A 25,270-nucleotide genomic window follows, 5' to 3' on the forward strand; every position below is an offset into this window, starting at 1 on the left:
AAAATGAGTCTCATAAAAATCATTATGATTTAAGCGAAAATAGAGGTGCTCTCGGCAACACAGTAGTGTGCAAACTCGACACTCCTATTAGTGTGTTTGGGACTCAGCTCTCTCATCAGTGGTTTTCTCATTTTAGTTTCCAGGTTAGTGAGAAGCCATAAGCACTCCAACTAAAGAACCATTAATATCTCATGACATATTGGCAGTGGTGGGATGTGAACCCACGCCTCCTGAGAGACTGGAGCCTAATTCCAGCGCCTTGGACCGCTCTGCCATACTACCTTAATTAAAGTAAATCCAAGGATTTTACAAAGGTAAAGCAATCTCTTCCTGATCCGTGATGGTGCAGTGGTAAATTTTGAAATAACCTTAAAACCCTTATATTTTAATATTAAAATGTGTTATTTGTTGCTTGCAATAAGCTCAAACACATATGTAACATTTAAATGTTCTTAACATTTACCTAACTTTTTCTCAAAATGCAGCTTTTCGATTTAGTGTCACGCTGTGGCATTTAGAGACCAAATGTAACATTATCGCCCTCCTCTGTCTAAAATCTGAATTGAGAACTTGGCAATGTGACGTATTGAGACAGTAGAGGGCGACAATGCTCCAGTATGTTGGCTGCCAGCGACCGTAAAACCTCAAGAGGAAGAAAAAGGGATGGCGGCGTTCGTTTCGACATGGCTTTGGTTGTAACTTTTTGTTTGTACGCCTCTTGTTTCTCCTCAATTTAATTTAACTTAAATGAAACGAAACCTCGACAACATGCTCAACATTAAATAGTTTGTGGACTCGAACGTCAGTCCGTTTATCTTCAATTCGTTTTGGGAGTCGTACTTTAGCCTAGCCTAGCTGGCAGCTAACATAGGAACACGTCGTCTGCATCAGTACGTCGTCAAGCGAACACACAAAAGTGTTAAAAATGTCTGCGAGAACGACGCCGGTTGCGGCAAAGTTTCAGAAGGAACTTTATGGCGTGAAAGAGGATCTGTCTTTTCATCAACATTCCATTGTTTGCAAAATGAAGCAAGTTAAAGTTGTTCTTCACAAACTCGAAGGTACGTTCATACTTTACTTTACACAATTAATATTTCTTCATGATATATTTAACGGGGTCGCAATATATTGCATTTGCAAAGGCTTTGGCTGCGTTCACATCTCCAGGATTTCCCCCAATCAGGTCCGAACTGGGAGATTTTTTCAGGCTCGGATGTCAGACATTTAATCAGGCCACCCGTGCATTGCCCACGCACAATATATGTTTGGATAATTGAAAGTAAAAGTCCACCCCAATATACACATTAGAGATGGCACTGTGAAGGAGTGGTTAATGCGTCCGCCTCACAGTTCTGATATGGACGGTTTAATCCTTGGTGGGTGCCAATGATAGACACCACAAAAGTAAAAAACATTGGGGGTTCTGTTGTTGCTGCACTGGACAGAGATGGATTGGACAGGACTCATGTTGTCAGCCTGGTTACAGACAGCGCTTCATCCATAGTCGGGAAAAAGCATGTGTTGTGATAAAGTTCAGAGAGAAAGTACAACAACTAAATGGAGATTGCTTCTGGATATTTCACTGCACTCTGCTCCAGAAGGCCTTGTGTTGCAAGCCCCTGAAAATTAATCCCATCACGGGAGTGGTCGATCGCACTGTAAACTTCATCCGATCCAGTGGTCTGAACCATCGTCAAATTGACAAACTTCTCAGCAATAACACTACCCGCAGCCAGCCATACCACACTGAAGTGAGACAATCAAGTCGAGTGGCCGTGCTGAGGCATTTCTTTGATCTACAAGAAGGAATCAGACAGTCCATGGAGAAAAAAACGAAACCCGGTGTTGGAATTACATTCTCAGGAATGGCTACCGGGCCTTGCATTTTTGTCTGATATTACTGAAGACTTGAACAATCTGAACAAAATGTTGCAAGGCCGTAAAAAAAATGTTGCACACGTTTCTGAGAAAATATACATACCGTATTTTCACACCTATAAAACGCACCGTGTGATAGGGCGCAGTCTCATTTGCGGGTATATTTTCAGTTTTTTGTCAATACATTGGATGCCTCGTCCGATAAGGCGCTAACCCAGGGTTGGGCAAACTTTTCGGTCCGGGGGCCACATTGACTTTAAAAATTTGACAGGCGGGCCGGGTCAGCACAAGATACGATACATATTAAAAACTGCATCCGTTAACAGTACATATGAAACATAAACAGAAAAAAAAGGACTAAAGTATGAACATACTCATCACTCATCTGGGATTTATAGGGTGCTTTCTTGGTTTTCATCAGACTAAAGGTCTGTTCACACACATGCAGAGCCAAATAACACCAGAATCCTCTGTGCCATCTTCTGGATGTTTGTAAATTTGGCTGCACTTAATGAAGCCTAAAACGCATAGACTTTCAGGGAGTTGAACTTGTCACACTGGAGATCAATCAGTTCCAACTGCAACTCCTGTGGAACTGTTTCCGGGTCTTGTGAGAAAGGGCATGACACCAGCTGTTAATTTTTCCAAAATCACAAAACCGACAGCAGAATTGCTCATGCAGGTCATCCAATGATTTCCTGTATTTTGACCGCATATATATTATTTATATATATATATATATATATATATATATATATATATATATATATATATATATATATATATATATATATATATATATATATATATGTATATATAAAATATATATATATATATAATGTATGGAGCTTTTGAGACATTACAACCAGGCCAGGGGGGTGATTTTTCCCGGGAAAAGACAGCGATGGACGTCAATGGTGAAACGCCAAAAATTAAACTGGGATAAAATCCACTTCCTAGCAGCATTTTGTGATTAAATACAAAAACTGGAGCTTAAATACAAACACTGGAGCTTTTCAGATATCAGAACTTGGCCCACAATTGAAATATTATTTAGGAATATGGCCATATTTTACTCACCAAAAATCCTTTTTACACAATATCCATCCTCCTTTCTTTCTTCCTTCTTTCCTATTGCCATCGAAGCTAATGATGAAAGTCGAGCCTGTCCTGTCATATTTCCGGCATAGTCCGTTTTGGAAATAGCATTAAATCAAAACAACAATATACTATTTGCTTGTGGAGCTAAGTTAGCACACTGAAAGTGCCGCGCACACCATATTCCCGGCTGTAACAGGCTTGCTAGCTTCGGAGTTGACCGCCCTTTCTTAATGATGTCCATTTTTTTTCTGGAAAAGTCCGTCTGGAAAATAGCTTTGTGAGAGAAATCTGCAACAGAATTCATTTGTTTTTGCCACTGTCGGCCATGTGGGTGGAGTTTGCTATCTGTGGCTGCTTTGGCCCGCCTACTAGCCAATCATAGTTTGTGAAAGCAATGACATGTCCCAGCCAGCAAAATGCCAACGCCTATGAAAAATCATTGTGGGGTTGCCAACTCGAAATCTGATTGGTTAAAAGCAACAGTCTAGTTTAATGCAGCAGAGCCCGCAATAACTGATTGTGAAGGCTTTGAGGCAGATCTGATCTGGCAACAAATAATGGCTGAAATGTGATTGGTTAAATGCTTCAATATGAAAACACACATCTGGAAGCAGTGCAACCAGGGGGAAAAGCAATGAAAGGAAGCTAACAGACCATTTGGAATAATAAGTATTGATGGACAAAATATAATATGATTCAGATATTTCTTAGGCCAGCAGAGAAGGCCTTGAAGGCCCTGACGGCCCGCCACTGATATATATAGCTAGATAGCTAGATAGCTATAGCTATATATATAAATAAAATAAGTTGGACAACGTCGGCGGGCCGGATTAAAAGGCCTAACGGGCCGGATATGGCCGGCGGGCCGTAGTTTGCCCATGTCTGCGCTAGCTTGATACTAGAGTAGCGTACCTGTGTATACGTAGCCGCTACCGTACCTATGTTATGCTATCCGCTAGCGTACCTATGTTATGCTAGCTTCTAGCGTATGTTAGGCTTGGCACTGGCATGTTTTTTTAAAGACAGCACGAGCAAAACTACCGTAATTACTCGAATATAACGCGCACTCGAAAATAACACGCAGGTAATTTTGGGCCAAAAACATCTGGAAAAACGCAGTAATCGAATATAGTGCGCACCTAAAATTTCCCGCTGACGAAAATCAGAAATCTTACCTTTTTTTCTTCGTTTCACGATTGTTTTGTTCAAACAAATTTATTCATTAGAATCCTTCAAATGAAGAGTCCAAATCAGAATCTTTAAATAGTCTCTGCAGATATTCCTCTCTCTCTTTGTCTGTCCTCTCATCCGTCTCCTCATACATCTGTTCGTTGAGAATCCTATCAACGTCCACGCTTCCTTCATCCACTTCCTCTTCCTCCCACAACACATCATCCGATTGGCTTTACGAGATGACGTAAAATCCGTGCGTCAAAGTGAGTTTGACAATGCTTTTTTCGATCGAAAATTTGTAATTTATTTTAGTTATTGATTATAACACTGAACTGAGAGAGGGTGAACTGAGACGAGTACGAGGCTAGAGGGGGGCAGTGGTGGTCTCGGCTTTCCGATTTTCAATCGGCTTTAGGAGATGACGTAAAATCCGTGCGTCGGCTTTAGGAGATGACGTAAAATCCGTGCGTCGGCTTTACGAGATGACGTAAAATCCGTGCGTCAGTGAGTTTGACAATGCTTTTTTCGATCGAAAATTTGTAATTTATTTTAGTTATTGATTATAACACGCACCCCCAACTATTGGAATTAATTATATAGCAAAAATCTGCGTGTTATATTCGAGTAATTACGGTAAGTTTGGTAATGCTTTATTGAGGTCAAAGGTAAACTCTGATGTAAAGAGTTTGGCATTTAACATGCTAGGCTCCACTGTCAGTCAGAGTTGTGTATTCCTGGAACTTGATTCCAGCTTTGGCGGAAGCTCGAACAGTGCTGGCCGGCCGACATTTGAGCCCAGTCCTCCACAATCCATTGTAACTCGCGACATGCATCACTCCCAAGCCTTTGATTCTCCTCGCTGTTATTTCAGCATCGACAATTCATTCCAAATGTTACTCGTGCGACGCTGGCTGCCCGAACTACAATGTTGGCCATCCGTTAGCAATCTGTCAGCAATCTAGTAGTAATCCAATAGCAAAGCTGTTCGATCCATGGCTTCAATCCATTTTCCAAGCGTTCCCACCCTCATTCTGTTGTCATTCACGTCAGGCATTTCCTCTGTATAGCTCTAATATGCTGTTTCTTTGAGTATTGAGAGAGTTTCTGAGGGTTAAAAGCGCTGCGAGCACACGGAAGCCATATACCTTGCCACCCGCCTGGGATGTTTTGAAATGTTTTACCTTACTGGCCTGAATGGTTCTAAAATACTATCGAAGGAATTGAGATATTTTGATATTGGAAGCAATATGGCTGCCACAACATCTTATACTTCTGGTAAGAAAATTGTAATTTCTTTAATTAGAAAGCATCAAGTTCTCATCAAGATACACATTTCTTTTTTCAAATTGAATAATTTGATATTTTGCATTTACAAAGACAGACATATTAACTTCCTTATGATATTGACTCTAATAATGTGCTTTTGATTCATACAGTGTCTCAGAAATACCACTTGTGATGATTTTTCTTTAGATTTTCCCTTCAAAGTAACATTTGTATTCCCGATCAAACCTATAAATATGGAGGTGAAAATTGTGAATCAGGGGGTGGCTTATACGCGAGAAATTGTAAAATTCAACAATTTTAAGGGTGCGGCTTGTACAATCGATTCCGGATCGATTCCCACGCTTAAGTCCCACAAGACAAATCATTTGTCAGAACTTGTAACTCAAAAGATTCACAATGCACTCATGTTACCGGATTCATCCTTTTTACAGTGCAGTTGAATCAAAAGCAGAAGTAAGGTGCGTAAGCCGTAGCGACGGTGTGAATTTCGAGGCATTTAAATTGGAAATTTGGTACTTTTCTGAAATAGTTGCTTTGACATTTTTGGGGGATTTCCAGAGTTTAGGGAGGTTGTCCGGTGTCCCGGAGTTTCTGTTACTTTTCGGAGAAGTTGGCACCTGAGTTTAGTTTCGTTAGTGTAGCGACCAGCGTATTTATCCTTTCTTTCCAGCCTAACCACTGCCGATATAAGTATATAAGATTTAAAATTCCCAGTACAGTGGTACCTCTACATACGAGCATTTCGAGATACGAGTACAATTTCGAGCAAATAATTATCTCTAGATACGAGAAAAATTTCGAGATGCGAGAAAGCCGGTGGCCAAGACATGAGAGGCTGTTTATCATTGGAGCGCACTGTCTTTTTTGCCGCATCTCTTTCGTGTATAACAGATATGTACGAGCACTGGTCGGAGCGTTGGATTTTTTTCAGTGTTTTTTCCATCACTGAGCGCGAATGCCGGAGCGATCGCTAATACGAGGAGTATAGTATATTACTTCTCGTTGGCTGCTCATAAGAATATCAGGGCCACTGGCTCTCTCCCCTGCAACTCTACGTGTAATATCTCTGGTCGCAACTACCTCTTTATAAGTTGTCTGCGGGCACTGAGCGGAGCGTTGCATTTTTTTCAGTTTTTTTCCCCCTTAGCCTGTTAGCTCCCATTAGGGGAGTGATCGCTAATTCAAGACTACTTCTCGTTGCCAAGTGGTCGTGCATTATCTTATTGTGAGGATATTTGTGTGCATCATTTTCGGAATATTTTGAAAGGAATACAACAGCAAACAGCCCATCGATACTAAGTCAGGTTGTAGGCGGGGCAAACAGCCAACCTGGCCAGGAGAAGGTATAAAAATGTAAAACAAAATTAGAATCAAGTTTAGTGTAAGGTTAGATTAAACTTATTTTTGAGTGTGTCTGCATCATAATCCAAGTTCATTTAAATGTGTTTGTTATATTACGATTCACCGGTGCAAAAAGTCTCCCACGCTTCCCCCCCTCTATGTCCCTCTCCCTACCCTCCGCGAAATCCGTCTAATTTTAGTTCTATTAAAGACATTTTAGTAATATTAAACCACTAGTTATGTGTTACTTTGTTAATAGCTAGCTGGCCATTAGTAGAAATAAAACATTTGTTTCCAATCCAATATCCTGTTTTTGGTGTTTTTTCAGAGGTTTGGAACAAATTAATTTGTTTTTAGTTCATTTCAATGGGAAACGTCCGTTCGAGTTACGAGAATATCGACATACGAGCTCAGTCCCGGAACAAATTAAGTGCAAACAACTAAATGTATACCCCGGTGGTGGATAAACTTATCTAAAGTCCCCCAATGCAGCCCAAAATAATTAACTTTATCAAAACATAAATACCCTATATAACAGGGGTAGGGAACCTATGGCTCGGGTGCCACATGTGGCTCTTTTGATGGGTGCATCTGGCTCTTTGCTAACCTGTGAGCTAAAATTTGGAAATCACTGTTGACAGAACTGAGATATTACATTTAGAACTGCTTTAATCTTCATTTTTTTTGCTTAAATCTTCATTTTTTTGCAGTAGACTCTTCTGGAATGCACTTTTTCCACTTTAAAAGTGGTGAAGTTACAAAAAAAAATGAAAAGGCACTCGTTTACATGTATGTATTTTGACTTTTAAATTCGTAGTATGGCTCACAAGGAATAACATTTGAAAATATGAATTGTTTGTGGCTCTCTTCGTCAAAAAGGTTCCCGACCCCTGCTATATAACAATGAATATAGTACAGACGCTCCCCTATTTACGAACAACGGTACATACGAACATGTCTGCAAATTGCGTTTATGTCGAAAAATGTTCGTAAGTTCGATTTTGTATTGCGCGCCTTTTTCCGAGTAGTGCTTCTTTCCGCCGCTAATACCGACGCCTGGCGCTGTGAGCGCTCAGCTCACCCAGCATCCACCTTCCTCTGCCCAGTTCGTTGCAGTGCGTAAGTTGCCTAAGTGCGTGACGTATCAGTGCGCAAAGAACCTTTTTCATTTTTATCATGAAATATCTCGTGCAGCCATTATTCAATATGGTTGGTGAAAAGCAAAAGGCTTCTAGTGAGGGAGGTGCAAGGAAGAGGCAAGCCATTTCATTTGAAACGAGTGGCAATAATAACAAAGCTTGATGCGCATGAGAGTGGTGAGCGTTGCACGGGCATACAACTTGAATCGTTCGACCGTCAGTACCATCTATAAACAGAAAGATCGAGCAGCAGGACCCAAATATTGAACGTTGCACAAAGTTTGCAAATCAATTGAATGATGCCATACAGTGCTACCGCATCATTTATGATGAAAAAAAGAAGAAAACTGTGCAATCGTCGTTAGATCGCTTCTTTCGGCCAGTTTCTAATACATAAATCTCTCTCTCTCTCTATACAGTACTGTACATATTCTCTCCATTTTATTAAATGTTTTTAGTACAAACCAATGTGTGTTATTTAAGTATACTTATACTTAAACATAAATTATAATACAAAATATAGCACTGAATCAACTTACAAACAAATTCAACTTATGAACAATCGCTCGGAACCTAACTCGTTTGTAAGTAGGGGAGCGTCTGTACTCACAAATAAGGTCAAGCTGGGGCAAACACAACTTACTTAACTTTAGACAAGTGTCTTCTAAAGCAAGTAAGGACTCCACCGCGTTATCACCTGGATGCCAGACAGTCGAGCCCAGAACTAAAAAATAGAAGGGTTTAAGTAAGGTCAGGATGTGGACCGTGATTGGAGGAGGGATAAGTGGGAAGTCTTCACAGCTGTGTTGGCCTGGGCAGGGCTCCGCCACAGGTGTGGCGCCACAGCTCCAGGCAACTGCAAATCAAAACCAAACACAAAAACAATAAAACCTACAACATAATGTATACCCAGGCTGACAGCCATAACACTGACGAAATGAATGTATGGCCCCCTCTTCTGTTTTGTTTCATTTCTGTGAACAAGAAATTCAGTCATTTGAATTGGAAAATGTTTAATCATTTATCTCCGTGTCTTTGCAGGGTTCCCTCAACAAAAAATGAGAGATGAGCAACTTCCAATCAAAAAGGAGGAAGATTATGTCACCTGGTCACCTGGTGAGTCTGTGAAGTGGGATGATCTGGGCGTGGCCAGCAAAGGGGCAGAGCCTGAAAACGCCTCAGCATGGCTCCAAATTAAAGAGGAGGAGGAGCCAGAGTTCTCTCAACAGTGCAAAAGAGATGATCAACCTCCAATCAAAAACGAGGAATATCTCAAATGGTCAACTGATGAGCCTTTCAAGGGTGAAGATGTTCTGGGCGTGGCCAGCGGAGGGGCGGAGCCTGCAAACGCCTCAGCATGGCCCCAAATTAAAGCGGAGGAGCCAGAGTTCTCTCAACAGTGCAAAAGAGAAGAGCAACCTCCAATCAAAAACGAATGTGTCAAATGGTCAACTATTGATGTTGAAGATGTTAAGAAAAATCCCAGTGGCGACAAACTCTGCAAATGCTTTCAGTGTGGGAAAACCTTTGGGGAAAAGTCTTCTTTGAAAACACATATGAGGAGCCACACTGGGGAGAAACCCTTATCATGTACAGTTTGTGGTAAAACATTTACACACAAGGGAAAATTTAAAATGCACACAAGAACCCACACTGGTGAAAAACCATTTTCGTGTTCAATTTGTGGTCAGACCTTCACACAGAAGGGACACTTAATTAGTCATGCAGCAAAACACACAGGTGAAAAACCATTTTCATGTTCAGTTTGTGGTCAAGGATTCACAGACAAGGGAAACTTAAAAAGGCACACAAGAACCCACACTGGTGAAAAACCATTTTCGTGTTCAGTTTGCGGTAAAGCCTTTTCTCTAAAGCACCACTTAGAAGGCCACACAAGAACCCACACTAGTGAAAAACCATTTTCGTGTTCAGTTTGTGGTCAAACATTCACACAGAAGAGAAACTTAAATTGTCACGCAAAAACCCACACTGGCGAAAAACCATTTTCGTGTTCAGTTTGTGGACAAACATTCACACAGATGGCACACTTAAATAGTCATGCAAGAACACACACAGGTGAAAAACCATTTGCGTGTTCAGTTTGTGGTAAAAGATTTACAGAGAAGGGAAGCTTAAAAAGGCACACAAGAACCCACATAGGTGAAAAACCATTTTCCTGCTCAGTTTGTGGTCAAACATTCACACAGAAGGGAAACTTAATTAGTCACGCAAGAACCCACACTGCTGAAAAACCATTTTCGTGTTCAGTTTGTGGTCAAAGATTCACACGGAAGGGACACTTAATTAGTCATGCAAGAACACACACAGGTGAAAAGCCATTTTCGTGTTCAGTTTGCGGTAAAGCCTTTTCTCAAAAGAAAGATTTACAAAGCCACACAAGAACCCACACAGGTGAAAAAACATTTTCCTGCTCAGTTTGTGGTCAAACATTCACACAGAAGGGAAACTTAATTCGTCACGCAAGAACCCACACTGGTGAAAAAACATTTTCGTGTTCAGTTTGTGGTCAAACATTCACACGGAAGGATCACTTAATTAGTCATGCAAGAACACACACGGGTGAAAAGCCATTTTCGTGTTCAGTTTGCGGTAAAACCTTTTGTCAAAAGAAAGATTTACAAAGACACACAAGAACCCACACTGCTGAAAAAACATTTTCCTGCTCAGTTTGTGGTCGAACATTTTCCCAAAGGAGAAGCTTAAAAGAACACGTATTAACCCACACTCGAGAACAATGTTTTCCTGCTCAGTCTGTGGCCACAGATTCGCTACAACAGCCCAATTAAAAAGCTACACAATTGAAAAACCTGAAAAGAAGACTTAACAACCCGCACAGTAGAAAAGCCCTTTTTTTGCTCAATTTGTGGCAGGAATATCTTAAAAACACAATTACTCACATTGGTCAGAAACCCTTTTCCTGCTCAGATTCTTGCCAGAGATTTTGTCGTAAGGATAGACTTGAAAGGCGCAAATGTGTTGTGATAATCAGTGAGCGCCCAATGACGGCTTTGCTTGCTTTTTCAATTTCTGTATGAAAGATCATTGTAATCAAAGTAAAATTGTATTTTGCATTTTGAAAAATTGTTCTAATTTACTACCGACTCACAATTGGGAAACATCTGGTATGCTCATATCTCAAATTTGTCTCGTCTGTTGGAACACTTGTATGTCAAGGTATTACTGTATAAGAAAATTGAGTGTCTTTGAAGATTTTATTTACTTCAAAATTCTATCCGTAATAGTAGAGCCTAAATTAGGAAATTACAAAGTAAATAATCAATAATGCGATGTAAAAATATGGAAAATATGTCTTCACAGTTAAAGACATGCCTAAGAAATTTGAAAAATTGCAGTTTTTGTCTATTGAATTTGCTAGCAAATCCAATAAAAATATTGAGTGTTATTCAAACATGATACATTTTAATGAAAATATTTGATATATTGAATCTAGGATCTAAGAAACAGTAGAAATATGGTGTGAAAGACAATGAATTTGCTCAAAATAAGTACTACAACGTCCTTATACTTTTGTCATATTATAAGATGAATCACGTTTTTAAACCGATTTAACGTGTCATCTTTTTGGTAGTTCCAATAAAGCTCTTTTTGGTGAAAAAAACTTTTTGGGTCTTTTTGTTGACAAAATCAGCCTTCCAAATTCAAAAGTGACAAAAAAGAGAAGCGTTATTTGCTAAAATTTAAAACTAAGAGGAAAATGAATACATTAATTTGAACAATTTGACAAATTAATATATAAAATATTGTTTTCTTTCTACAAGTGTGAAAATACAGTAACTTTGTCTGAAATTAATGGTAAATTGTTTTTATCTTTTTGATGTTGAAGGGGATAATTGGTAGAAATGTAACTAAATTTTTATTTTTGCTTTACTTAGCTTATTTACATTAGAAAAGTCATTTTAGTACATCTGCTTGCAACGGAGTAAATGCTTTGCTCCTTAGTTAGACCAAACAACAGGATGGTCGAATCCTCTTGGACTGCTGGAATGTGGAGAAGAACCTTTGGCTCTACATGACCTTCATTTGTTTTGAGAGCTAAAACTTGTATTGTAACTAGGGTCCTTTATTGACTTCTCACTCCTATTTTCTCACCCCTCCCTTGAGAGCTGAGACGTCCTTTGAACCTAGACAGAGACAAGTCGGTTCGATTCTCTCTTGCAAGAATTTCACAGAGGATTATCTTGTATCCTAGTAGTGGTATGATAGGTTCACTAATAGGCATTCCCAAATGCACGCAGAAATAAAGAGACAAGGGTGAAGAGGTCATCCTGCCTTTAACTTCCCCGGTAGCCACCAAGTGCTACTCACAAACTCTAACTCATTCCTTCATCAAAGTGCCCTGTCAACTTGATGGGCTGGCACCTTCTTATCAAGATGTGTCCTGTCATCAAATGCAGCCCAGACGGTCTAAATCTACACTTTCCAGATGGACTCTCATTCTTTTACAGTCCCGATTATCGTCCAGAGTTCCAGCTTCCACAACTCCAAGACTCTCCTCCAAGGCACAAACAAGCAACTTAAAGAGCTTCTCCTTAGTAGAGCTCTGTCCTGTAGCCAGATGTGTCCTTGAACACTTGCAACATTGTCAATCTTCTATTTGCCGGTTCATAACAAATAGCTTACTGTATGAAGTAAGGGAAAATCCCATCCCTGTTCGGTTTCGGTAACACCGTTTTGAGAGAATAAAGGTGAATGAATGTAAGTTGTCTGTCTCGGCGCATTTGTGGACGACAGCCTTTCCTGTGTTTCACCTGTGCTCAGAATATTCTGTAATAAAAGCTTCGAAGTCACTGTTCATCGCCTCCATCCTGTATTTGGACACCCAAAATCTTCCACATCCGAAATTAATTGAACCTGAGAAGGAAGACAGAGTGCTCTTCCTTCAACAGTCGTTCACCATCACTGCAAAGATTGTGCTACAGTAGCCTAATAAGGTGTTAGTTGCCAAACATGAAGTAGTAGGTGGGTGGTATTTTGCCCAGCAGAATTAAAAAGAACCAGTTTGTGGATCATTGAAAAAATAACTCTTCTCTGATAATTCTGGATTGTTTTTTCATCGTGAGTATATTGTTAAACTACATTAATGGAGGTACATTTGTGATTCTATTTGTGTCATTATTGTCTTATTCAATAAAAAAAATCCTCAATCAAAATATTGCTGTGCATTCAAACAATTCATAACCTCACTATAATAAAAAAAAACTCTTCAATTAAAGAAAAAAAATATTTGAATGCAAAATCATAGCTGAGATTAAAACAAATGCACTCAAGCACTATTTTTCACTGTTTAAAACTGATTTTTGATTGAGGTAAAGTTTTGTGTTTGGGCCATGTTTTGGTTGGGGCATTTGTGTCTTTATAATTTATCAAAAGTTTGCTTCAAAGAGAAATAACACATTTTTAAGTTAGACAGCACAGTATCCATGCATCCACTATTGGCCATGATGAAAGTTTCTTTCAATACAAATAGCATCCTATTGTGTCTTTATAACCTTATTCAGTGAGTTCAATATAAGTATTTGAAAATCCAGCTATATTGCAAGTTCTCCCACTTAGAAATCATGGTGTTCTGACATTTTCATCGTAGGTGCAGGTCCACCTTAAAAAGAAAAATCCAGAAATCACACTTTAAAATTGTTTGAAATGTATCATTTTGATCTAGCGGGATCATCTGAATTGGTAGTTTATACATTTTCACGAAAGCTATGTCAAACAGCAACCATCTGACATTCTGGTCAGCGAACTATAATGTCAGTGATGACTGTGGAATTGAAGAACTCCTTCAAATACAACCCACTTCTTTGTCAGAGCGGGAGCAGCACATGCTTAAACAAGCAAAAACCACAGCACCAGATTTGAATTTTTCCAGATATTTTCATCAAGATACATTTCCGGTAGGTGATTATGTTCAGAAAAAAAATATAAAGAGAACTTTTAACCCAGAGTCTGGAACCGTATTATCAATGAAAAAATCCACTACGAGCGCAGAAATCCAACAATAGAACACCACTCGTGTTTCGATCAGGGGGGCCGTTCTTCCCAATCACTCCCTCGAGGTCTCACATCAGCATTGAAGTCCCCCAGCAGAACAAGGGAGTCCCCATAAGGAGCACTCTCCAGCACCCCCTCCAAGGATTCCTAAAGTGGTAGGTACTCTGAACTGCTTTTTAGTGCATGCACACAAACAACAATCAGGTGCCGTCCCCCCACCCGAAGATGGAGGGATGCTGGAAGAGTGTCCAAGCCCCCTCAAGAGGGGTGGTACCGGAACCCAAGCTGTGTAGTGCTGAGCCAAACTATGTCGAGACGGAATTTCTCAACCTCACGCTCAGGCTCTTTCCCAACCAGAGAGGTGACATTCCACACCCCAAGAGATAGTTTCTGCAGCCGGGGATCGCCTTCTTTGGCCCCTCTCACAGGTGGTGAGCCCATGTGAGGGGGAACCCACGTCGCCTCTCCGGGCTGTGCCCGGCCGGCCGGGCCCCATGGGTCTAGGCCCGGCTACCAGGCGCTCGCCATCGCTCCCCTCCTCCGGGCCTGGCTCCAGAGTGGGGCCCCGGTGACCCGCGTCCAGCTGAGGGAAGATGTCGTCCAATAATGTTGCTCATCATAAGAGGTCTTCTGAGCCATTCTTTGTCTGATCCCTCGCATCAGACCAGTTTGCCATGGATAGCCCTACCCCGGGGTTCAAGGCTCCGGACAACATAGCTCCAAGGGTCACTGGGACTGACAAACCCCACCACCATGATAAGGTAATGATTCGTCGGTGGGGTATTATTAGCTTAAGTGCATGTTTAAATTCAACATGGTATATTATTTTGTAAATCCCTGGGCCGAATGTCTCGTACCGCCTTTTTTATTGTAATGGAAATTTTTAAATGCGTAATGGATGACTCTGTGAATAGCAGGACTAACCAAGGCTATGCCAGTCCCTGGCCGAGACCAAGGTTCTTGCGCTGGTGGTCCTCAGGAGCTCTGTCAGCAGGTGGGAATACCCACGTGCTCTCAGTATATCTGCTTCAATGTGATTGATTAGTTTTGTGAGTTACCTTGTAAAGTGTGAAGTGATATGTCAGAAGAAGCAGAGTGGCGCAGCGGAAGCGTGCTGGGCCCATAACCCAGAGGTCAATGGATCGAAACCATTCTCTGCTACTAACATCGGTTCTTTTTTTGAAGAAGCAAACTACCCTACTTCCAAGTGTTACCATTGCTGTGAAAAATTGTTCTTGACAACTATTAATTCTGTAAAACTTATCTTTTCTCATATTCTTCTGAGGGATTCCTACTGATCAAAAATCAGATCGGAAATCGGGCCTGATCGCATCATTTTCACAAGATCGGAATTTGATAAAAAACGAATTGTTTTTTTTAATGCCTTGACATTCTGATGAAGGCGGAAGTGATACCGCAAAACATGTCAGGTAAGGCCTAAAATTCATTGTGAAAAAGGAACAGAAAATAGTCAAATAGGAAAAATCATTTTTATTTCATTACATTTAGTCAATTTTTCTTTTTGTCATCTATTTCAAATATTAACAACAACAAGTGTTTAATTGCATTCTAGTTTCATACACTTTGAGAGCATGTTCTCAACAAAAAGAAAATGCAGTACCAGTTAAAAAAACAACTGAACAAGACAGGTAAAAAAAAAGTGAAAACAATCGAAAATTACATCTAAATATGAGAAAAGACATTCCTGTCCTTAGGAATAAAACATTGGCAACAAACTGAGCAAAAAAGTTGCTCTCTTACTGAATGTTTGAAAGGTCTTTGCGCCTGTGTGGGTTTGTTGTGTGATGCTTTAAGTTTTCCTTCCAAATGAATGTTTGACTACAGACTGGCCAAGAAGAGGGGTTTCAAATTCTATAAAAGAGGAAACTTAGAAGCGTATTTGTCATTAAGGTGACTTGATGACTGGGCTGTCTCGCACTGTCTTTGCCGCATATCTGGATAAAACATGATTGTGCTGAATGGAGGTAGGTGTGTACGCGAGCACGGGTCCTCCTGTCTAGAATTTGGGGGACGCAGTCCACGCGAGACTTCCAAATATGTCGATAACTGCTGTTTGCTCGATTTTTGAATGTATTTTTTTTCTGGGGAAAAAATAAATAAAAACGAAAAACAAACAAGAAAAAAATAATTCAAAAATATAACGCCAAAAATACATTTTGAAAAACAAAGAAAAAAACCATCAGACAATAAATTAATTTGAAAAACGAAGAAAAAAATACTTCAAAAAAACAACACCAAAGATGAATTAATTTGAAAAACAGCCAGGACTTTATTTTATTTTATTTTCAAGGTGAGTGCGATAAGCTTCCGTAAACCTGAACCCCATTAGAAAGAAATTAATTCAACATCACCTTTTATTTTGTCTCATGAAGGTCCCTAACATAATGAAACAAAACAAACAGCTCACTGAAATGAACATGGATGTAATCTTAAACTTGCTTTACTACACAACAGACAAACTGTTAGGGTTGCTTGGTTTTGTTATGCTTTTTCCCGCCTGGTTCCCTTGTATGAGTGATTGCCCATTGTGTTCAGCTGTCGTGTCTCCGCCCCCGGTGTATCCTTCCTCCCTCTTGTTTCCCAGGTGTTCCTAATTGTCTCGTCAACCCATGTCAGTCTATTATAACCCCACTGACTGCTTTGTCATTGTTGGATCGTCTGCTGATTACCATGCCATGTTTCCACATTTTCCTCGATCCAACGTGGCGCTCCTCGTTCCTCGCTTTCCCGTGTCTCCCCTAGTCAGGTTTTGTTTTGTTATTTGACGCCAAGTCTTTTGTTAGTCTATTGCCTCCGGTTTAAGTTATTAAAGTTTCGTTTGAGTACTACTTCCTTCTCCTTGCCTGCTTCACTGCAATTGGGTCCAAAAGATGTAACACAAACGGAGCATATAACAATACCTATATACAGTAAATTCTCGCTATTCTGTGAGAACAGTGTCTCGCAGCCATTGTAAGCGTCTGTTGGCTTATTTAAAAATCTGCTGCAATGCTCTGAAGAAGGGTAAGAGGAGCTCAAAAAAGCCCTGAATATAACTCTTGGCATTCCCAAGAATGCCAATGATGCCATGCATCTCTCCATGCTGGAAGGTAACTGAACATGATGACAAGATGGCAAAACATTTGCTCACGAATCAAGTCCAGTTTGCTTACATGTCCCCTTCATCTCTCCCCCTTCAGGTTTTGATGAATGCATTGAGTCACAAGGAGACCTGCTCCTGCAGGATTCCTTCAAGGTCTGGGATTCAAGAATAGCCTTGAGCATGGGAAAAAATAGAGAAATCTTCATCTTGAAGTCCTTGGTGGTGTGCAAAGTGGTCAAGGATGCCTAGAGAACGAGTACATTTACAAGAAAAAAACCTCAATGTGTCATCCTTAACCCACTTTGTACCGATGCAATGTTCTCCATCAAAATGTTCATCATGCCATTTCTTCTATAGATGGCAGACATCAAGCTGACTGAGCACCTTAAAAGAGACCCCGCACGTTTGCTTTTTTAGTGGCCCACCGTTCCTGGAGGTCGAGCAACATTGTTCTGAAGGTTAGTTTCATTGTCAAGAATAAAAGTTCAGCAAGAATTATGGTCAACATTTTCATCAAAAAAGCACTGATTAAAAAGTGCTTGTTTTTCCAAATTGTCTTAACATTTTAAACGTCCTCCTTGTCAATAGGCTTCCACGATTGAGACCAAGTTGGAATGAATTGGCCATATGCCAAAGCTAATCCAGGAGCACACCACTGACCTGAGGGGGACAGTCAAGGAGACAAATACCAAGACGGCCAAGCTCCACAAGACGCCAAGGTAGGAAGCAGGGAAACTTCATACAATTCAAGAGGCATCTTGGTTCAGTAAAAGTGACAAAAAGTATTGCTTTTTTTAATGAATAATAATCCAAAAATGTGATTGGCATCCTCAGCCACTGTTGTTTTCACTTGACTAAGTACCTTTTTAAAAATGTATTTTTCAATGTCATTGTAGTATTTACTGAAATGAACAGTTGAATTATAAAAATTGCTTTCGACATGCACGGGATTGGAAGTCATGTGAAAAGTGCAAAAGCAACGTTACACAAGCCCATGTCTGTAGGAGTAACGGAACAAATTGTGTCCGGCAGGTCAGCGAGAACCATTGAGGCCATGTCACTGTCCATTATTTCACAACCATGGTGTCTTCCAACAGTCGATGCTCCAAAATGAAGCATGGTTTGACTTTTTCAAATTGGACACAATAAACATCAAGAATAAAACAAAGATTGAGTTATGGTGGGTTTCCAATCCTTAGCCAACATGTATTCTCGTACAAAGGGCCCAAGGTCTTTAGCTGAGTGAGGAGATATCATCATGGAAACATGTGGATGAGATGGTGACATGGGGAGATCCGGCGGGTTATCCTTCATGTACCATTTTAATTGTTCATCAGACAAATGTGTATTGAAAGCCACTCCGGGTTACCAATAAACAAATCGCCACAATGTATTTGCCAAGTATGTCCTTCAATTGTTTGTAACGAATCATTATAGACCTCATTACCTTGCCTATCATAGTAGAGCGTGCAATGCAAGCAGTCAGAAACCAAATCATATGTACGTAGGTGCCGTACCGAGGGCAGTCACAAAGGCCAGTAGTGTTCGGCTTGTTTCCAGCCGTCGGAGTCGGTGTCAATGCGAGCCCAGTAGATGTCAGCTGATAGATCTGTAATACAACTTCAGGAATAGGCACAGAAAAAGTGAGATCAATTTAAAGGAAATAGGTTTATTACCAGACTGCAAGATGGAGAGAGAGCTCTAACAGTGGTGAACCGCTCAGCGTGGTGTCCTTTGCAACTCTCTCTCCGAATGAACAGTGGGTAAGTCTTTATATAGGAAAACAGGGAAATATTTCTAAGACAGTGATGTACGACAAAGTTTATGTAAACAAAACTTTAGGCTGATATGGTTAGACATTTGCAGGGCTAAGTTGTATGCAAACACGATATCTTTATAGCTCACACAAACTGCCGCAGCCTATCTTACATCGCGCGATTCAAACAAACAATTATTAAGCTAGTTGGCCACATCGCACAATACAAGCAAACAATTGCAAAGCCAGCTAGTTAGCCTATCTAACATTCCACGATCTAACAAACAATTGCAAAGCCAGCTAGTTAGCCTATCTTACATTCCACGATCTTAACAAACAATTGTAAAGCCAGTTTGGCCAGTCTATCTTACATTTTACGATCTTAACAAACAATTGTAAAGCGAGTTTGGCCACATGGCGCGACATGAACAAACAATTATTAAGACAACTGGCCAGTCTATCCCACACAGCAAAGATTGGGGCAGTTGCTTGGTGGTGCCTTGCAGGAGAGTCTTGGAGTTGTTGTCCATCTGGACAGGACACATCTTTATAAGGTCCTGGCCCATCAAGTTGACAGGGCACTTTGGAGCATAGATGAAGGAATGAGTGATAGTCAGTGAGTAGCACTTAGTGGCTACTGGGGAAGTTAAAGGCAGGATGATCTCTTCACCCTTGGATCCTAGTAGTGGTATGATAAGTTCACCAATAGGCATTCTCAAATGCCCGCACAAATAAAGAGATGGGGCAATCCTCTGTGAAATTCTTGCAAGAGAGAATCGAATCGACTCGTCTCTGTCCAGGTTCATTCTCACGTTACACGCATCTTTTCCCTGTTTTAGCTTCAAGGACCATAGTTACAATGGACGTCTCAGCTCTCAAGGGAGGGTTGGGAAAATAGGAGTGAGAAGTCAATAGTAAAGGACCCTAGTTACAATACAAGTTTTAGCTCTCAAAACAAATGAAGGTCATGTAGAGACGAAGGTTCTTCTCCACATCCCAGCAGTCCAAAAGGATTCGACGTTCCTGTTGTTTGGTCTAACTAAGGAGCAAAGCATTTACTTCATTGCAAGCAGATGTAGACTATAATAACTTTTCTTGTGTTAATGAGCTAAGTAAAGCAAAGCGTACTTCATTGCGAGCAAATATATAATAATGTAAGACTAATAACCCTAACAGTATATTTTTCAATAGAATTGAATCACAATCTCCCCCTGTTCGCAAGGATTAATATATTAAGCCTGTACCCTTTACAGCAATTAAGCCACATAAAATGCATGCTAATCAAAAACTCCAAATTCATTCAATAATGTGTATCGCGCAGTTGTTTGAAATGAGCAATACCCCAATCTAGTAGTTTTTTGCAAACATTTAACATTACATTCCCTTTGTAGTTTGTCTATCATCTCCTATAAAACTTTCTCACTCGATGTTTTTCCAATAGTTGCACATAAAATAAAAATCTAGTTACATATCTCCCAATTATCCCCTTCAACATCAAAAAGATAAAATCAATTTACCGTTAATTTCAGATAATGAAGTTAGCGTATTTTCATACCTGTAGAAAGAAAACAATCTTTTATACGTATATTAATTTGTCAAATTGTTCAAATTAATGTATTCATTAAATCTGAGCAAATAACGCTTCTCTTTTTTGTCACCTTTGAATTTGGAAGGCTGATTTTTTTTCAACAAAAAGACCCAAAAAGTATTTTCCCCCAAAAGAGTTTTATTGGAACTACCAAAAAAATGACACGTTAAATCGGTTTAAAATCGTGATTCATCTTATAATATGACAAAAGTATAAGGACATTGTACAACTTATTTATTTATTTTGAGCAAATTCATTATCTTTCACACCATATTTCTAATCATGTTTCTTAGATCCTAGATTCAATATATCAATCATTTTCATTCAAATGTATCATGTTTGAATAACACTCAATATTCTTATTGGATTTGCTAGCAAATTCAATAGACAAAAACTGCAATTTTTCAAATTTCTTAGGCATGTCTTTAACTGTGACGACATTTTCCATATTATTTAGATAGTAAATAAAATAAAATCTTCAACGACACTCAATTTTCTTATACAGTAATACCTTGACATACAAGTGTTCCAACATACGAGACAACAAGCGGAGGATGCTGAGCAGGATGATGTCCATCATGGACAGCACCTCCCACCCCCTGCATGAGTCTGTGGAGTCCCTCCGAAGCTCCTTTAGCAATAGACTGCGGCACCCTCATTGCAGGAAGGAGCGCTTCCGCAGATCCTTCCTCCCATCAGCTGTCAGGCTCTTTAACAAAAAAATGGCTGTGTGTTAAGAACTACCGTATGCATGCATGTACATTTATGTGTATGTATGTATATATGTCCTATGCAACACGCTTATTTAATAATATATTTATTCATGTATTTATTTCTTGACCTACTTATTACCTATCTATTACCTATCTATTTATGTCTAAAATGCCTTTCCTATCCCTGCATCCTCACCCTCTTGCCACTGGAACAACGAAATTTCCCGAATACGGGATGAATAAAGTTATCCAATCCAATCCAAATTTGAGATGAGAGCATACCAGATGGTTCCCAATTGTGAGTCGGTAGTAAATTAAAACAAATTTTGGTGTTTTTTTTTTAGGATGGAAACTGATTAATTTGTATTTTGTTCATTTCTATGGGAAGAATTGACTTGAGATACGAGTAAATTGACATACTAGCTCGACCCCGCAGTAAGCTCGTATCTTCAGGTATTACTGTATTTGAATCGTGTGGATCGATATTACACATTAAAAAGTGTAAACAAGATTTTCAGAAAGCAAAATATAATTATACTTCACTTACAATGATCTTTCATACAGAAATTGAAAAAGCAAGCAAAGCCGTGATTGGCCACTGCTTATCACAACACATTTGCGTCTTTTAAGTCTATCCTTACAACTAAATCTCTGGCAAGAAGCTGAGCAGGAAAAGGGTTTCTGAACGACGTGGGTACCGTATTTTCACGACTATTCGGCGCATCGTATTTTTAGCCGCAGTGTCAGTAACGGGTGCTATTTCTGTATTTTAAACACAAAAAGCATGCACCGTTTTTAGACGCATATATATTATATATGGATGAAAATCGAAACGCAATAGCGCTGGCTACCGGAAGTAGCCTATTTCCGGGTTCCGGTGTGCAGTGACTGCTGGGAAATATAGTTCTTGCACGCTACACCCACACGCTAAAAACACGTTTTTAAAAAGGTAACGGAAGCAAAACTGAGTTTGGTTGTACTTTATTTAGACATTTTACAACTTACTTATGTCATCATCACCCACAAATCCATCAAAGTCCTCATTTTCTGTGTCCGAATTCAACAATTGCCCAAATGAGTCTTCCAAAACGCCGGGTCGAGCGGTTGTAGTTCTTAAGCCTCCGGGAATGACGGCAAGCTCTGAGTTATTATAGCATATATAGCATATATATATATATATATATATATATATATATATATATATATATATATATATATATATATATATATATATATATCCAGACTCCATATATATATATATATATATATATATATATATATATATATATATATAATATATATATTTGAATGCTCCGTTGAAGCCAACATCTAGCAGCAGGATTTCTTTTGTAAATACAGTCGAAATGACGGCGAGCACCAAATTAGTGTGCTCGCCGTCATACTGAGTGTATTGAAGAACTCTATATCCCAGCAGTCACTGCGCAGTACTTTTTCTACGGGAAATAGTAGAGTCTGGGGATGCTTGGCGTAGTTGTATATATATAATTCACAGTCTAGCTTTGAATGCTCTGTTGACGCCAACATTTAGCGGCAGGATTTCTTTTGTAAATACAGCCGAAATGACGGTGAGCACCAAATTAGTGTGCTCGCCGTCATACTAAGTGTATTGAAGAACTGGGTGTATTAAGAACTCTATATCCCAGCAGTCACTACGCAGAACTTTATCTACGGGAAATAGTAGAGTCTGTGGCTGCTTGCCGTAGTTGTCCTATCGACTGATTTATTTTATTTTGTCGTGATAACAATTTTAGTATTTGTCCATATATTTATAGTATATAGTTTTTCAATTGTGTAGCTTTTTAATTGAGCAGGAAAACATTGTTCTTCAGTGTGGGTTAATAAGTGTTCTTTTAAGCTTCTCCTATGGGAAAATGTTTGCCCACAAACTGAGCAGGAAAATGTTTTTTTGCCAGTGTGGGTTATTAAGTGTCTTTTTAAATGTTGCTTTAGATAATAGGCTTGACCACAAACTGAGCAGGAAAATGGTTTTTCGCCAGTGTGGGTTCTCGTGTGGTCTTCTAAGTGGTGCTTTTGAGAAAAGGTTTTACCGCAAACTGAACACGAAAATGGTTTTTCACCAGTGTGGGTTCTTGTATGTATTTTTAAATTTCCCTTCTCTTTAAATGTTTTACCACAAACTGAACATGAAAATGGCTTTTCACCCGTGTGTTCTTGCATGACTAATTAAGCTTCCCTTCCGTGTGAATCTTTGACAACAAACTGAACACGAAAATGTTTTTTCACCTGTGTGTGTTCTTGCATGACGAATTAAGTCTGCCTTCCGTGTGAATCTTTGACCACAAAATGAACACGAAAATGGCTTTTCACCTGTGTGTGTTCTTGAGTGTATTTGTAAAACTTGCTTATGAGAAAAGGCTTTACCGCAAACTGAACACGAAAATGGTTTTTCACCAGTGTGGGTGCTTGTGTGTATTTTTACATTTCCCTTCTCTGTAAATGTTTTACCACAAACTGAACACGAAAATGGTTTTTCGCCTGTGTGTGTTCTTGCATGACTAATTAAGTGTCCCTTCTGTGTAAATGTTTTACCACAAACTGTACATGATAGGGGTTTCGCCCCAGTGTGGCTCCTCATATGCGTTTTCAAAGAAGACTTTTTCCCAAAAGTTTTCCCACACTGAAAGCATTTGCAGAAATTGTCGCCACTGCGATTTTTCTTAACATCTTCAACATCATCATCGTCAAAAAGCAAGTTGTTGTCATCTGATAAAGGAGCAATTAAATTTTCTGCTCGCCATCCATCTGTTGAGCTGCCGCTCAGAAGCTCCGCCCCTCTGTTGGCCACGCCCAGATAATCTTCACTCTTGAAAGGCTCACCAGTTGACCATTTGACACATTCCTCATTTTTGATTGGAGGTTGCTCTTCTCTTTTGCACTGTTGAGGGAACTCTGGCTCCTCCTTTTTAATTAGGGGCCATGTTGTGGTGTTTGCAGGCTCCGCCCCTCCGCTGGCCACGCCCCGAACATTTTCCCTCTTCACGAACTCACCAAGTGACCAGGTGGAATCATCTTCCTCCTTTTTGATTGGAAGTTGCTCATCTCCCATTTGTTGTTGAGGGAACTCTGGCTCCTCCTCTTTGATTTGGGGGAGCTCGACTTGCCCTTCAAGGTCAACAGACTCATGCTCATAAGCACTAAGATCATTTCTGAAAACTGCAAAGACACGAAGATAAATGATTAACCATTTTCCAATTATAAAATGACTGAATTTCTTGTTCACATAAATGAAACCAAACGGAAGAGGGCGCCATACATCAATTTCGTCACAATGCAGTACATACGCTCCCCTACTTACGAACGAGTTAGGTTCCGAGTGATTGTTCATAAGTTGAATTTGTTTGTAAGTTGATTCAGTGCTATATTTTGTATTATAATTTATGTTTAAGGCCTATATAAGTATATTGAAGGTTTATATAAGTGCATTTGTATGTTTAAGGCTTGTATAAGTAACACATATTGGTTTGTACTAAAAAACATTTAATAAAATGGAGAGAATATGTACAGTACTGGATAGAGAGAGAGATTTATGTATGGCCGAAAGAAGCAATCTAACGACGATTGCAGTTTTCTTCTTTTTTTCATCATAAATGATGCGGTAGCACTGTATGGCATCATTTAATTGATTTGCAAACTTTGTGCAACGTTCAATATTTGGGTCCTGCTGCTCGATCTTTCTGTTTATAAATGGTACTGTTGGTCGAACGATTCAAGTTGTATGCCCGTGCAACGCTCACCACTCTCACGTGCATCAAGCTTCGTTATTACCACTTGTTTCAAATGAAATGGCTTGCCTCTTCCATGCACCTCCCTCACTAGAAGCCCTTCACTTTTCACTAACCATATTGAATAATGGCTGCATGAGATATTTCATGATAAAAATGAAAAAGGTTCTTTGCGCACTGGAGATACGTCACGCACTTACGCACTGCAACGAACTGGGCAGAGGAAGGTGGATGCTGGGTGAACTGAGCACTCACAGCGCTCAGGCTATGGCTATATTCCTAAATAATATTTCAATTGTGGGCCCGGTTCTGATATCTGAAAAGCTCCAGTGTATGTATTTAAGCTCCAGTGTTTGTATTTAATCACCAAATGCTGCTAGGATGGGGATTTTATCCC

General features: G+C 39.7%; 2 protein-coding genes across 3 annotated transcripts in view; one reads left to right on the plus strand and one right to left on the minus strand.

Annotated features, from left to right (window-relative positions):
• The first annotated feature begins 627 nt into the window (after nucleotides 1–627).
• On the plus strand, nucleotides 628–11,559 carry LOC144065549 (uncharacterized). The gene is made up of 2 exons (XM_077588503.1): nucleotides 628–1,061; nucleotides 8,961–11,559. The coding sequence occupies exons 1-2, from the start codon at nucleotides 926–928 to the stop codon at nucleotides 10,724–10,726; spliced, it is 1,902 nt and encodes a 633-aa protein (XP_077444629.1). The 5' UTR covers nucleotides 628–925; the 3' UTR covers nucleotides 10,727–11,559.
• An 8,888-nt stretch (nucleotides 11,560–20,447) lies between these two features.
• Nucleotides 20,448–25,270, minus strand: part of LOC144065616 (uncharacterized) — a 7,123-nt gene continuing 2,300 nt past the window's right edge. The window contains exons 2-3 of one of the 2 annotated variants that reach the window (XR_013297212.1): nucleotides 23,693–24,304; nucleotides 20,448–21,105 (exon numbers count right to left, since the gene is read on the minus strand). Coding sequence is in view for 1 of the 2 variants with exons in the window: in XM_077588606.1 (XP_077444732.1) it covers nucleotides 23,289–24,304 (1,016 nt within the window). In the remaining variant the exon portion in view is untranslated. Of the gene's footprint in view, nucleotides 21,106–22,424; nucleotides 24,305–25,270 lie in introns of those variants that run through there. The other variant, XM_077588606.1, reaches the window with a different exon arrangement.

Source organism: Stigmatopora argus, chromosome 20 (assembly GCF_051989625.1).
Source record: "Stigmatopora argus isolate UIUO_Sarg chromosome 20, RoL_Sarg_1.0, whole genome shotgun sequence".
Taxonomy (NCBI): domain Eukaryota; kingdom Metazoa; phylum Chordata; class Actinopteri; order Syngnathiformes; family Syngnathidae; genus Stigmatopora; species Stigmatopora argus.